At 35.4% G+C, this 14,332-nt stretch overlaps 1 protein-coding gene across 1 annotated transcript in view; it reads left to right on the top strand.

The window, feature by feature from the left end:
* Positions 1 to 11,811: 11,811 nt before the first annotated feature.
* rgcc (regulator of cell cycle) overlaps positions 11,812 to 14,332 on the top strand; it is an 8,773-nt gene continuing 6,252 nt past the window's right edge. The window contains exons 1-2 of the mRNA XM_062059729.1: positions 11,812 to 11,976; positions 13,621 to 13,794. Coding sequence (XP_061915713.1) covers positions 11,949 to 11,976; positions 13,621 to 13,794 — 202 coding nt within the window. The 5' untranslated portion in view covers positions 11,812 to 11,948. The remainder of the gene's footprint in view (positions 11,977 to 13,620; positions 13,795 to 14,332) is intronic.

Here is a 14,332-nt window from a genome sequence, read left to right as displayed (position 1 = left end):
GATCCTCTATTACAACAAGAGAGTGTTTTTAAGGACACGCTGTAAACATGATAGTCAAAGATCCTCTGTCATAACAAGAGAGTGTTTTAAGGACACACTGTAAAAATGATAGTCAAAGATCCTCTGTCATAACAAGAGTGTTTTAAGGACACACTGTAAACATGATAGTCAAAGATCCTCTGTCATAACAAGAGAGTGTTTTAAGGACACACTGTAAAAATGATAGTCAAAGATCCTCACAGGATGTTGTTTTAGGACAATCTGTAAAAATGATAGTCAAAGATCCTCTTTTATGACAATAAGTTGTTTTAAGGACAAACTGTAAAAATGATAGTCAAAGATTGTGTATTCTAATAGTCTAGGGTCCTCCATTACAACAAGAGAGTGTTTTTAAGGACACGCTGTAAACATGATAGTCAAAGATCCTCTGTCATAACAAGAGAGTGTTTTAAGGACACACTGTAAAAATGATAGTCAAAGATCCTCTGTCATAACAAGAGAGTGTTTTAAGGACATACTGTAAAATGATAGTCAAAGATCCTCTGTCATAACGAGAGAGTGTTTTAAGGACACACTGTAAACATGATAGTCAAAGATCCTCACAGGATGTTGTTTTAAGGACAATCTGTAAAAATGATAGTCAAAGATCCTCTTTTATGACAGTAGGTTGTTTTAAGGAAAATGTTGGAAATGATAGCCAAAGATTGTGTATTCTAATAGTCTAGGATCCTCTATTACAACAAGAGAGTGTTTTTAAGGAAACACTGTAAAAATGATAGTCAAAGATTGTGTATCCTGACAGGATGTTATTTTGAAAGACAATCTGTAAAACTGATAGTCAAAGATCCTCTATTACAACAAGAGAGTGTTTTTAAGGACACGCTGTAAACATAATAGTCAAAGATCCTCTGTCATAACAAGAGAGTGTTTTAAGGACGCACTGTAAACATGATAGTCAAAGATCCTCTGTCATAACAAGAGAGTGTTTTAAGGACACACTGTAAAAATGATAGTCAAAGATCCTCTGTCATAACAAGAGAGTGTTTTAAGGACACACTGTAAAAATGATAGTCAAAGATCCTCACAGGATGTTGTTTTAGGACAATCTGTAAAAATGATAGTCAAAGATCCTCTTTTATGACAATAAGTTGTTTTAAGAACAAACTGTAAAAATGATAGTCAAAGATTGTGTATTCTAATAGTCTAGGATCCTCTATTACAACAAGAGAGTGTTTTTAAGGACACGCTGTAAACATGATAGTCAAAGATCCTCTGTCATAACAAGAGAGTGTTTTAAGGACACACTGTAAACATGATAGTCAAAGATCCTCTGTCATAACAAGAGAGTGTTTTAAGGACACACTGTAAAAATGATAGTCAAAGATCCTCACAGGATGTTGTTTTAGGACAATCTGTAAAAATGATAGTCAAAGATCCTCTTTTATGACAATAAGTTGTTTTAAGGACAAACTGTAAAAATGATAGTCAAAGATTGTGTATTCTAATAGTCTAGGGTCCTCCATTACAACAAGAGAGTGTTTTTAAGGACACGCTGTAAACATGATAGTCAAAGATCCTCTGTCATAACAAGAGAGTGTTTTAAGGACACACTGTAAAAATGATAGTCAAAGATCCTCTGTCATAACAAGAGAGTGTTTTAAGGACACACTGTAAACATGATAGTCAAAGATCCTCTGTCATAACAAGAGAGTGTTTTAAGGACACACTGTAAAAATGATAGTCAAAGATCCTCTGTCATAACGAGAGAGTGTTTTAAGGACACACTGTAAACATGATAGTCAAAGATCCTCACAGGATGTTGTTTTAAGGACAATCTGTAAAAATGATAGTCAAAGATCCTCTTTTATGACAGTAGGTTGTTTTAAGGAAAATGTTGGAAATGATAGCCAAAGATTGTGTATTCTAATAGTCTAGGATCCTCTATTACAACAAGAGAGTGTTTTTAAGGAAACACTGTAAAAATGATAGTCAAAGATTGTGTATCCTGACAGGATGTTATTTTGAAAGACAATCTGTAAAACTGATAGTCAAAGATCCTCTATTACAACAAAAGAGTGTTTTTAAGGACACGCTGTAAACATAATAGTCAAAGATCCTCTGTCATAACAAGAGAGTGTTTTAAGGACGCACTGTAAACATGATAGTCAAAGATCCTCTGTCATAACAAGAGAGTGTTTTAAGGACACACTGTAAAAATGATAGTCAAAGATCCTCTGTCATAACAAGAGAGTGTTTTAAGGACACACTGTAAAAATGATAGTCAAAGATCCTCACAGGATGTTGTTTTAGGACAATCTGTAAAAATGATAGTCAAAGATCCTCTTTTATGACAATAAGTTGTTTTAAGAACAAACTGTAAAAATGATAGTCAAAGATTGTGTATTCTAATAGTCTAGGATCCTCTATTACAACAAGAGAGTGTTTTTAAGGACACGCTGTAAACATGATAGTCAAAGATCCTCTGTCATAACAAGAGAGTGTTTTAAGGACACACTGTAAAAATGATAGTCAAAGATCCTCTGTCATAACGAGAGGGTGTTTTAAGGACACACTGTAAACATGATAGTCAAAGATCCTCACAGGATGTTGTTTTAAGGACAATCTGTAAAAATGATAGTCAAAGATCCTCTTTCATGACAGTAGGTTGTTTTAAGGAAAAACTGTAAAAATGATAGCCAAAGATTGTGTATTCTAATAGTCTAGGATCCTCTATTACAACAAGAGAGTGTTTTTAAGGACACACTGTAAAAATGATAGTCAAAGATTGTGTATCCTGACAGTATGTTATTTTGAAAGACAATCTGTAAAACTGATAGTCAAAGATCCTCTATTACAACAAGAGAGTGTTTTTAAGGACACGCTGTAAACATAATAGTCAAAGATCCTCTGTCATAACAAGAGAGTGTTTTAAGGACGCACTGTAAACATGATAGTCAAAGATCCTCTGTCATAACAAGAGAGTGTTTTAAGGACACACTGTAAAAATGATAGTCAAAGATCCTCACAGGATGTTGTTTTAGGACAATCTGTAAAAATGATAGTCAAAGATCCTCTTTTATGACAATAAGTTGTTTTAAGGACAAACTGTAAAAATGATAGTCAAAGATTGTGTATTCTAATAGTCTAGGATCCTCCATTACAACAAGAGAGTGTTTTTAAGGACACGCTGTAAACATGATAGTCAAAGATCCTCTGTCATAACAAGAGAGTGTTTTAAGGACATACTGTAAACATGATAGTCAAAGATCCTCTGTCATAACTAGAGTGTTTTAAGGACATACTGTAAACATGATTGTCAAAGATCCTCTGTTATGACAAGAGAGTGTTTTAAGGACATACTGTAAAATGATAGTCAAAGATCCTCTATTATGACAGGATGTTGTTTTTAAGGACAAACTGTAAAACTAATGCTCAAAGATGATGTACTATGACAGGAGGATGTTTTAAGGACTAATTGTAAAATTGATAGTAAAAGATCCTCTATTAGGACAAGATGGTGTTTTTAAGTACAGAATGTAAAATGATAGTCAACGATCCTCTATTATGGCAAGAGGTTGTTTTTAAGGACAGACTGTAAAATGACAGTCAAAGATCCTCTATTATGACAGTATGTTGTTTTAAGGACAAACTGTAAAAAGAATAGTCAAAGATTGTGTACTGTGACAGGATGTTGTTTTTAAGAACCAACTGTGAAATTGATAAAGAAAGATCCTCACAGGATGTTATTTTTAAGGACAAACTGTAACAAAACTATGGTCAAAGATCCTCTATTTTGACAGCACGTTGTTTTAAAGGGCAAACTGTAAAAAAATATAGTCAAAGATGTTGTACTGTGACAGGGTTATATTTTTAAGAACCAACTGTAACATTGATGGACAAAGATCCTCACAGGGTGTTGTTTTTAAGGACAAACTGTACAAATGATCGTCAACGATCCTTTATTTTGACAGGACGTTGTTTTTAAGGACAAACCGTAAAAATAATAGTCAAAGATTGTGTACTATGACAGGATGTTATTTTTAAGGACAAACTGTAAACATGACAGTCAAAGATCCTCTATTTTGACAGGACGTTGTTTTTATGGCCCAACTGTGAAATTGATAATCAAAATGTCCTTTATTATGACAAGAGGGTGTTTTAAAGACCAACTGTAAAAATGATAGTCAAAGATCCTCTATTATGACAGGAGGGTGTTTTATAAGACCAACTGTAAAAATGATAGTCAAAGATCCTCTATTATGACAGGAGGGTGTTTTAAAGACCAACTGTAAAAATGATAGTCAAAGATCCTCTATTATGACAAGAGGGTGTTTTATAAGACCAACTGTAAAAATGATAGTCAAAGATCCTCTATTATGACAGGAGGGTGTTTTAAAGACCAACTGTAAAAATGGTAGTCAAAGATCCTCTATTATGACAAGAGGGTGTTTTAAAGACCAACTGTAAAAATGATAGTCAAAGATCCTCTATTATGACAAGAGGGTGTTTTAAAGACCAACTGTAAAAATGATAGTCAAAGATCCTCTATTATGACAGGAGGGTGTTTTATAAGACCAACTGTAAAAATGATAGTCAAAGATCCTCTATTATGACAAGAGGGTGTTTTAAAGACCAACTGTAAAAATGATAGTCAAAGATCCTCTATTATGACAAGAGGGTGTTTTAAAGACCAACTGTAAAAATTATAGTCAAAGATCCTCTTTTATGACAAGAGGGTGTTTTAAAGACCAACTGTAAAAATGATAGTCAAAGATCCTCTATTATGACAAAAGGGTGTTTTATAAGACCAACTGTAAAAATGATAGTCAAAGACCCTCTATTATGACAAGAGGGTGTTTTAAAGACCAACTGTAAAAATGATAGTCAAAGATCCTCTATTATGACAAGAGGGTGTTTTAAAGACCAACTGTAAAAATGATAGTCAAAGATCCTCTATTATGACAAGAGGGTGTTTTATAAGACTAACTGTAAAAATGATAGTCAAAGACCCTCTATTATGACAAGAGGGTGTTTTAAAGACCAACTGTAAAAATGATAGTCAAAGATCCTCTATTATGACAAGAGGGTGTTTTATAAGACCAACTGTAAAAATGATAGTCAAAGACCCTCTATTATGACAAAAGGGGTTTTTAAAGACCAACTGTAAACATTATAGTCAAAGATCCTCTATTATGACAAGTAGGTGTTCTATAAGACCAACTGTAAAAATGATAGTCAAAGATCCTCTATTATGACAGGAGGGTGTTTTATAAGACCAACAGTAAAAATGATAGTCAAAGATCCTCTGTCATAACAAGAGAGTGTTTTAAGGACACACTGTAAAAATGATAGTCAAAGATCCTCACAGGATGTTGTTTTAGGACAATCTGTAAAAATGATAGTCAAAGATCCTCTTTTATGACAATAAGTTGTTTTAAGGACAAACTGTAAAAATGATAGTCAAAGATTGTGTATTCTAATAGTCTAGGATCCTCCATTACAACAAGAGAGTGTTTTTAAGGACACGCTGTAAACATGATAGTCAAAGATCCTCTGTCATAACAAGAGAGTGTTTTAAGGACATACTGTAAACATGATAGTCAAAGATCCTCTGTCATAACTAGAGTGTTTTAAGGACATACTGTAAACATGATTGTCAAAGATCCTCTGTTATGACAAGAGAGTGTTTTAAGGACATACTGTAAAATGATAGTCAAAGATCCTCTATTATGACAGGATGTTGTTTTTAAGGACAAACTGTAAAACTAATGCTCAAAGATGATGTACTATGACAGGAGGATGTTTTAAGGACTAATTGTAAAATTGATAGTAAAAGATCCTCTATTAGGACAAGATGGTGTTTTTAAGTACAGAATGTAAAATGATAGTCAACGATCCTCTATTATGGCAAGAGGTTGTTTTTAAGGACAGACTGTAAAATGACAGTCAAAGATCCTCTATTATGACAGTATGTTGTTTTAAGGACAAACTGTAAAAAGAATAGTCAAAGATTGTGTACTGTGACAGGATGTTGTTTTTAAGAACCAACTGTGAAATTGATAAAGAAAGATCCTCACAGGATGTTATTTTTAAGGACAAACTGTAACAAAACTATGGTCAAAGATCCTCTATTTTGACAGCACGTTGTTTTAAAGGGCAAACTGTAAAAAAATATAGTCAAAGATGTTGTACTGTGACAGGGTTATATTTTTAAGAACCAACTGTAACATTGATGGACAAAGATCCTCACAGGGTGTTGTTTTTAAGGACAAACTGTACAAATGATCGTCAACGATCCTTTATTTTGACAGGACGTTGTTTTTAAGGACAAACTGTACAAATGATCGTCAACGATCCTTTATTTTGACAGGACGTTGTTTTTAAGGACAAACCGTAAAAATAATAGTCAAAGATTGTGTACTATGACAGGATGTTATTTTTAAGGACAAACTGTAAACATGACAGTCAAAGATCCTCTATTTTGACAGGACGTTGTTTTTATGGCCCAACTGTGAAATTGATAATCAAAATGTCCTTTATTATGACAAGAGGGTGTTTTAAAGACCAACTGTAAAAATGATAGTCAAAGATCCTCTATTATGACAGGAGGGTGTTTTATAAGACCAACTGTAAAAATGATAGTCAAAGATCCTCTATTATGACAGGAGGGTGTTTTAAAGACCAACTGTAAAAATGATAGTCAAAGATCCTCTATTATGACAAGAGGGTGTTTTATAAGACCAACTGTAAAAATGATAGTCAAAGATCCTCTATTATGACAGGAGGGTGTTTTAAAGACCAACTGTAAAAATGGTAGTCAAAGATCCTCTATTATGACAAGAGGGTGTTTTAAAGACCAACTGTAAAAATGATAGTCAAAGATCCTCTATTATGACAAGAGGGTGTTTTAAAGACCAACTGTAAAAATGATAGTCAAAGATCCTCTATTATGACAGGAGGGTGTTTTATAAGACCAACTGTAAAAATGATAGTCAAAGATCCTCTATTATGACAAGAGGGTGTTTTAAAGACCAACTGTAAAAATGATAGTCAAAGATCCTCTATTATGACAAGAGGGTGTTTTAAAGACCAACTGTAAAAATTATAGTCAAAGATCCTCTTTTATGACAAGAGGGTGTTTTAAAGACCAACTGTAAAAATGATAGTCAAAGATCCTCTATTATGACAAAAGGGTGTTTTATAAGACCAACTGTAAAAATGATAGTCAAAGACCCTCTATTATGACAAGAGGGTGTTTTAAAGACCAACTGTAAAAATGATAGTCAAAGATCCTCTATTATGACAAGAGGGTGTTTTAAAGACCAACTGTAAAAATGATAGTCAAAGATCCTCTATTATGACAAGAGGGTGTTTTATAAGACTAACTGTAAAAATGATAGTCAAAGACCCTCTATTATGACAAGAGGGTGTTTTAAAGACCAACTGTAAAAATGATAGTCAAAGATCCTCTATTATGACAAGAGGGTGTTTTATAAGACCAACTGTAAAAATGATAGTCAAAGACCCTCTATTATGACAAAAGGGGGTTTTAAAGACCAACTGTAAACATTATAGTCAAAGATCCTCTATTATGACAAGTAGGTGTTCTATAAGACCAACTGTAAAAATGATAGTCAAAGATCCTCTATTATGACAGGAGGGTGTTTTATAAGACCAACAGTAAAAATGATAGTCAAAGATCCTCTGTCATAACAAGAGAGTGTTTTAAGGACGCACTGTAAACATGATAGTCAAAGATCCTCTGTCATAACAAGAGAGTGTTTTAAGGACACACTGTAAAAATGATAGTCAAAGATCCTCACAGGATGTTGTTTTAGGACAATCTGTAAAAATGATAGTCAAAGATCCTCTTTTATGACAATAAGTTGTTTTAAGGACAAACTGTAAAAATGATAGTCAAAGATTGTGTATTCTAATAGTCTAGGATCCTCCATTACAACAAGAGAGTGTTTTTAAGGACACGCTGTAAACATGATAGTCAAAGATCCTCTGTCATAACAAGAGAGTGTTTTAAGGACATACTGTAAACATGATAGTCAAAGATCCTCTGTCATAACTAGAGTGTTTTAAGGACATACTGTAAACATGATTGTCAAAGATCCTCTGTTATGACAAGAGAGTGTTTTAAGGACATACTGTAAAATGATAGTCAAAGATCCTCTATTATGACAGGATGTTGTTTTTAAGGACAAACTGTAAAACTAATGCTCAAAGATGATGTACTATGACAGGAGGATGTTTTAAGGACTAATTGTAAAATTGATAGTAAAAGATCCTCTATTAGGACAAGATGGTGTTTTTAAGTACAGAATGTAAAATGATAGTCAACGATCCTCTATTATGGCAAGAGGTTGTTTTTAAGGACAGACTGTAAAATGACAGTCAAAGATCCTCTATTATGACAGTATGTTGTTTTAAGGACAAACTGTAAAAAGAATAGTCAAAGATTGTGTACTGTGACAGGATGTTGTTTTTAAGAACCAACTGTGAAATTGATAAAGAAAGATCCTCACAGGATGTTATTTTTAAGGACAAACTGTAACAAAACTATGGTCAAAGATCCTCTATTTTGACAGCACGTTGTTTTAAAGGGCAAACTGTAAAAAAATATAGTCAAAGATGTTGTACTGTGACAGGGTTATATTTTTAAGAACCAACTGTAACATTGATGGACAAAGATCCTCACAGGGTGTTGTTTTTAAGGACAAACTGTACAAATGATCGTCAACGATCCTTTATTTTGACAGGACGTTGTTTTTAAGGACAAACTGTACAAATGATCGTCAACGATCCTTTATTTTGACAGGACGTTGTTTTTAAGGACAAACCGTAAAAATAATAGTCAAAGATTGTGTACTATGACAGGATGTTAGGATGTTATTTTTAAGGACAAACTGTAAACATGACAGTCAAAGATCCTCTATTTTGACAGGACGTTGTTTTTATGGCCCAACTGTGAAATTGATAATCAAAATGTCCTTTATTATGACAAGAGGGTGTTTTAAAGACCAACTGTAAAAATGATAGTCAAAGATCCTCTATTATGACAGGAGGGTGTTTTATAAGACCAACTGTAAAAATGATAGTCAAAGATCCTCTATTATGACAGGAGGGTGTTTTAAAGACCAACTGTAAAAATGATAGTCAAAGATCCTCTATTATGACAAGAGGGTGTTTTATAAGACCAACTGTAAAAATGATAGTCAAAGATCCTCTATTATGACAGGAGGGTGTTTTAAAGACCAACTGTAAAAATGGTAGTCAAAGATCCTCTATTATGACAAGAGGGTGTTTTAAAGACCAACTGTAAAAATGATAGTCAAAGATCCTCTATTATGACAAGAGGGTGTTTTAAAGACCAACTGTAAAAATGATAGTCAAAGATCCTCTATTATGACAGGAGGGTGTTTTATAAGACCAACTGTAAAAATGATAGTCAAAGATCCTCTATTATGACAAGAGGGTGTTTTAAAGACCAACTGTAAAAATGATAGTCAAAGATCCTCTATTATGACAAGAGGGTGTTTTAAAGACCAACTGTAAAAATTATAGTCAAAGATCCTCTTTTATGACAAGAGGGTGTTTTAAAGACCAACTGTAAAAATGATAGTCAAAGATCCTCTATTATGACAAAAGGGTGTTTTATAAGACCAACTGTAAAAATGATAGTCAAAGACCCTCTATTATGACAAGAGGGTGTTTTAAAGACCAACTGTAAAAATGATAGTCAAAGATCCTCTATTATGACAAGAGGGTGTTTTAAAGACCAACTGTAAAAATGATAGTCAAAGATCCTCTATTATGACAAGAGGGTGTTTTATAAGACTAACTGTAAAAATGATAGTCAAAGATCCTCTATTATGACAAGAGGGTGTTTTAAAGACCAACTGTAAAAATTATAGTCAAAGATCCTCTTTTATGACAAGAGGGTGTTTTAAAGACCAACTGTAAAAATGATAGTCAAAGATCCTCTATTATGACAAAAGGGTGTTTTATAAGACCAACTGTAAAAATGATAGTCAAAGACCCTCTATTATGACAAGAGGGTGTTTTAAAGACCAACTGTAAAAATGATAGTCAAAGATCCTCTATTATGACAAGAGGGTGTTTTAAAGACCAACTGTAAAAATGATAGTCAAAGATCCTCTATTATGACAAGAGGGTGTTTTATAAGACTAACTGTAAAAATGATAGTCAAAGACCCTCTATTATGACAAGAGGGTGTTTTAAAGACCAACTGTAAAAATGATAGTCAAAGATCCTCTATTATGACAAGAGGGTGTTTTATAAGACCAACTGTAAAAATGATAGTCAAAGACCCTCTATTATGACAAAAGGGGGTTTTAAAGACCAACTGTAAACATTATAGTCAAAGATCCTCTATTATGACAAGTAGGTGTTCTATAAGACCAACTGTAAAAATGATAGTCAAAGATCCTCTATTATGACAGGAGGGTGTTTTATAAGACCAACAGTAAAAATGATAGTCAAAGATCCTCTATTATGACAGGAGGGTGTTTTAAAGACCAACTGTAAAAATGATAGTCAAAGATCGTCCATATGACAGGAGTGTAAGGAACATTTCAAAAACTATAAAACCCCAAAAAATCACAACATAACAAGTTTTCTGCTGTTTTGGGGAATCTACTGTAAAATGTTAGACAAAGATTGTCTTCATAATTGGAGAACTGTGCTGTTTTCAAGGATCTACTGCAAAAATGTTGGTCAAAGATCCTCCACATAACAGGAGCGCTTTGCCGTGTTCAGGAATATCCATTGAACACTTTTTTTTTGTCTTTAACTCACCATTTGGCCTCAGTATATAAAGACTCCCATCACGCTGTTTAGTTGCACTAACCACCTTCTGCCACCAGATGTCACTCTAGTTGAACATATTACCAGCAATGTGTCATTCATCATTTCAATGATAACCATTATAATAATAATGATGATAACAATAAACGTTACACAATTCAATATACAAACATAATAATTGTTAACAGGTTTCCAAAGTAACTGAGGTTTAGTTTAGTTAACGTGTGTATGTGAATGACCAGACCATGTTTCACATGTGTGTGTAGATAATAGTGAATGTGAATGGACAACCGTGTTTACATTTAATGTATGTACTGTATGTGAATAGACAAACAGCCGTAGCATGACGCACAATGTGTGTTTATGAACAGACAGTCGTGTTTACAATACTTGGTGTTTGTATGCGAATGGACACGCACGTGTTTCTGTTGGGTGTATGTGAATGGACCGACGGATGCGTGACTGGACCAAATGATTTACTTTGCGTGTGGCGGATAAGTGTTTATGTGTACGTGAATGGACAGATTATTACACTAGGAGCGTGACAGTGTATGTGAATGGACAAACAGATGTTCTCGAAACAGGGTGTATTATTATTATCATTGCCAAATATGAGGCAGCACAAATTGTGTATACTTCTTATAACTAGCATGCTTCGTGCTAACAACGCTAAGCTAAAGTTGTAATCTGCCCGGCGACAAGTGGATGGGTATAAATAAATAAGGCTTACATCACTCTGACACATAAGTTGTTTACTAACACTTTTTTTTTAACGGGGGGCCGACGTCAGGGAGTTGTAACTTCAGCCCAGGGTGCGTGCGCACACACACACACACACACACACACACACACACACACACACACACACACACACACACACACACACACACACACACACACACACACACACACACGCACACACACGCAGTCCCCGCCCCTTCCCCTGCAGGGCTCTTTAAAAAGCTGCAGCGCGCACTTTGGAGCGATAAGTTGGAAGACCTGCAGGAGAGACGAACACAGCAGGGCTGCGTGGGAATCGAACACGCGCACTAAACGCCACAGCGACACACGCCTTACACGTCCGGACCGCAGCTCACCTCTTCACTCCAACCATGAAGTCTCCTAAACTGGCGCGCCAAGGTAAGTTCCTCATGATGCATTAAGTCCTGTTTGCGTTACGTGTGCGTTTGTGTACGCGATTGGACAAACAAGGATGTATTCATGAACAACAGCTCGTTATATCCTGCATGATTGGACAGACAGTTTGTGTGCATCAGATACAACATATAACATACATCATTTTATATACCGTATATGTGAATGGACAGACAGATGTTTACCTTGTGTTTGTGTACGTAAATGGACAGACAGCTGCTTTTATGTATGTGAATAAAAAGGGCCGCATATGTACGTGAATGAGAGAGTGAATAAAAAAGTTTTGCTTTGTGCATGTGTACCGATAAACGGATGCTTTTGGGAGTGTGAATGGATAGACATACTGTATTTGCATCGTGTGTGTGTATGTGAGTGGACAGACCGATGCTTATAATAATTTTAAACAGAAAGAGATTTTTGTGCGCATCAGATATAACATATATCATACATAATTTTATACACCGTGTATGTGAATGGACAGACAGATGTTTACCTTGTGTTTGTGTACGTAAATGGACAGACAGATGCTTTTATGTATGTGAATAAAAAGGGCCGCATATGTACGTGAATGAGAGAGTGAATAAAAAAGTTCTGCTTTGTGTATGTGTATCGATAAACAGATGCTTATGGGAGTGTGAATGGATAGACATACTGTATTTGCATCGTGTGTGTGTATGTGAGTGGACAGACCGATGCTTATAATAATTTTAAACAGAAAGAGATGTTTGTGCGCATCAGATATAACATATATCATACATAATTTTATACACCGTGTATGTGAATGGACAGACAGATGTTTACCTTATGTTTGTGTACGTAAATGGACAGACAGCAGCTTTTACGTATGTGAATGGAAGGGGCCGCGTTCGTACGTGAATGAGAGAGTGAATAAAAAAGTTTTGCTTTCTGCATGTGTATCGATAAACGGATGCTTATGTGAGTGTGAATGGATAGACATACTGTATTTGCATCGTGTGTGTGTATGTGAGTGGACAGACCGATGCTTATAATAATTTTAAACAGAAAGAGATGTTTGTGTGCGAATAGACCAGTTTGAGCGTATGCGAGTGTGTTTACAGTGTGTGTGTACAGTATGTGAGTGGACAAACCTATGCTTACATTAATTTAAACAGAAAAAGATGTGTGTGTGTGTGTGTGTGTGTGTGTGTGTGTGTGTGTGTGTGTGTGTGTGTGTGTGTGTGTGTGTGTGTGTGTGTGTGTGTGTGTGTGTGTGTGTGTGTGTGTGTGTGTGTGTGTGTGTGTGTGTGTGTGTGTGTGTGTGTGTGAATAAACTGACAGGTGTGCAGTTTGGGTGTATTTAAATGCACAGATAGATGTGTATGTGAATGGATAACGTGTGTTTCCATTGTATGTGAGTGGACAGACAGATGCGTATATGTATACAAATAGAGGGAGATATGTGAATAGACAGACGAGCATGAAATATGTGAACGGAGAGACAGGTGTTTACTTTGCGTCCGCACGCAAATCGACAAACATCTGTGTAGTTTTTGGGTGTACGTGAATGGACCGACAGTTGCTAAAGTCTGGTAGATTAAGGTAAATGTGTATTTTCCGCATGATTTTCCCGGGTTTTCCTCACTGGGCGTCTCTTCCTCGCCCCCGCAGCCAAGCTAATGGACGTGGACGACCTGGACGACGTGTTGTGCGAGTTCGATGCCGTGATCGAGGACTTCACGTCGCCGCTGGAGAAGCGCCACTTTCGCTACGACGAGCACCTGAGGACGGTGAAGAGGCGGAGCAGCGCCTGCGTCAGCGACAGCGGCATCAGCGACACGGACAGTGAGTCGACTGGCTTTTTTTTACAGTGTGCGTGTGTGTGACTGGACAGACGGATGCGTATTTTATGTGTACGTGAAAACTGACGTTTATAATACGTGGACCAACAAGCTTTGTGCATAGAAAACATTTTAAGTAGCTATATACATGTTCTCTATGTGAATTAACAAACATATTTCCATCAGGTGTAAGTGATTGGACAAACATTTGTGAATTTTATGTGGGTATAGTAATGGAATGTACAACCATGTTAACAATATGTGTGTATGTGAATGGACAAAAATGATAGCTCTATATGTGTATGTGAATGGACAGACATGGGTGTATTTTACGTGCGTCCAGGAATGGACGGACAAATATTTCTGCATGTATGTGAATGGACAGATATGTTAACAGTATGTGCATACATTAATGGACAAACATATTTACATTATGTGTCTACTGGATCGGCAGGATGCTGTTTAGTTTAGGAGTGTATGTGAATGGAAAAACTTGCTAAAAATACGAAAAACATACATGTATATGAATGGACAAACATGCT

The sequence above is a fragment of the Entelurus aequoreus genome, linkage group LG10, assembly GCF_033978785.1.
Source record: "Entelurus aequoreus isolate RoL-2023_Sb linkage group LG10, RoL_Eaeq_v1.1, whole genome shotgun sequence".
NCBI lineage: Eukaryota > Metazoa > Chordata > Actinopteri > Syngnathiformes > Syngnathidae > Entelurus > Entelurus aequoreus.
This window is presented reverse-complemented; position numbering and strand designations above follow the sequence as displayed.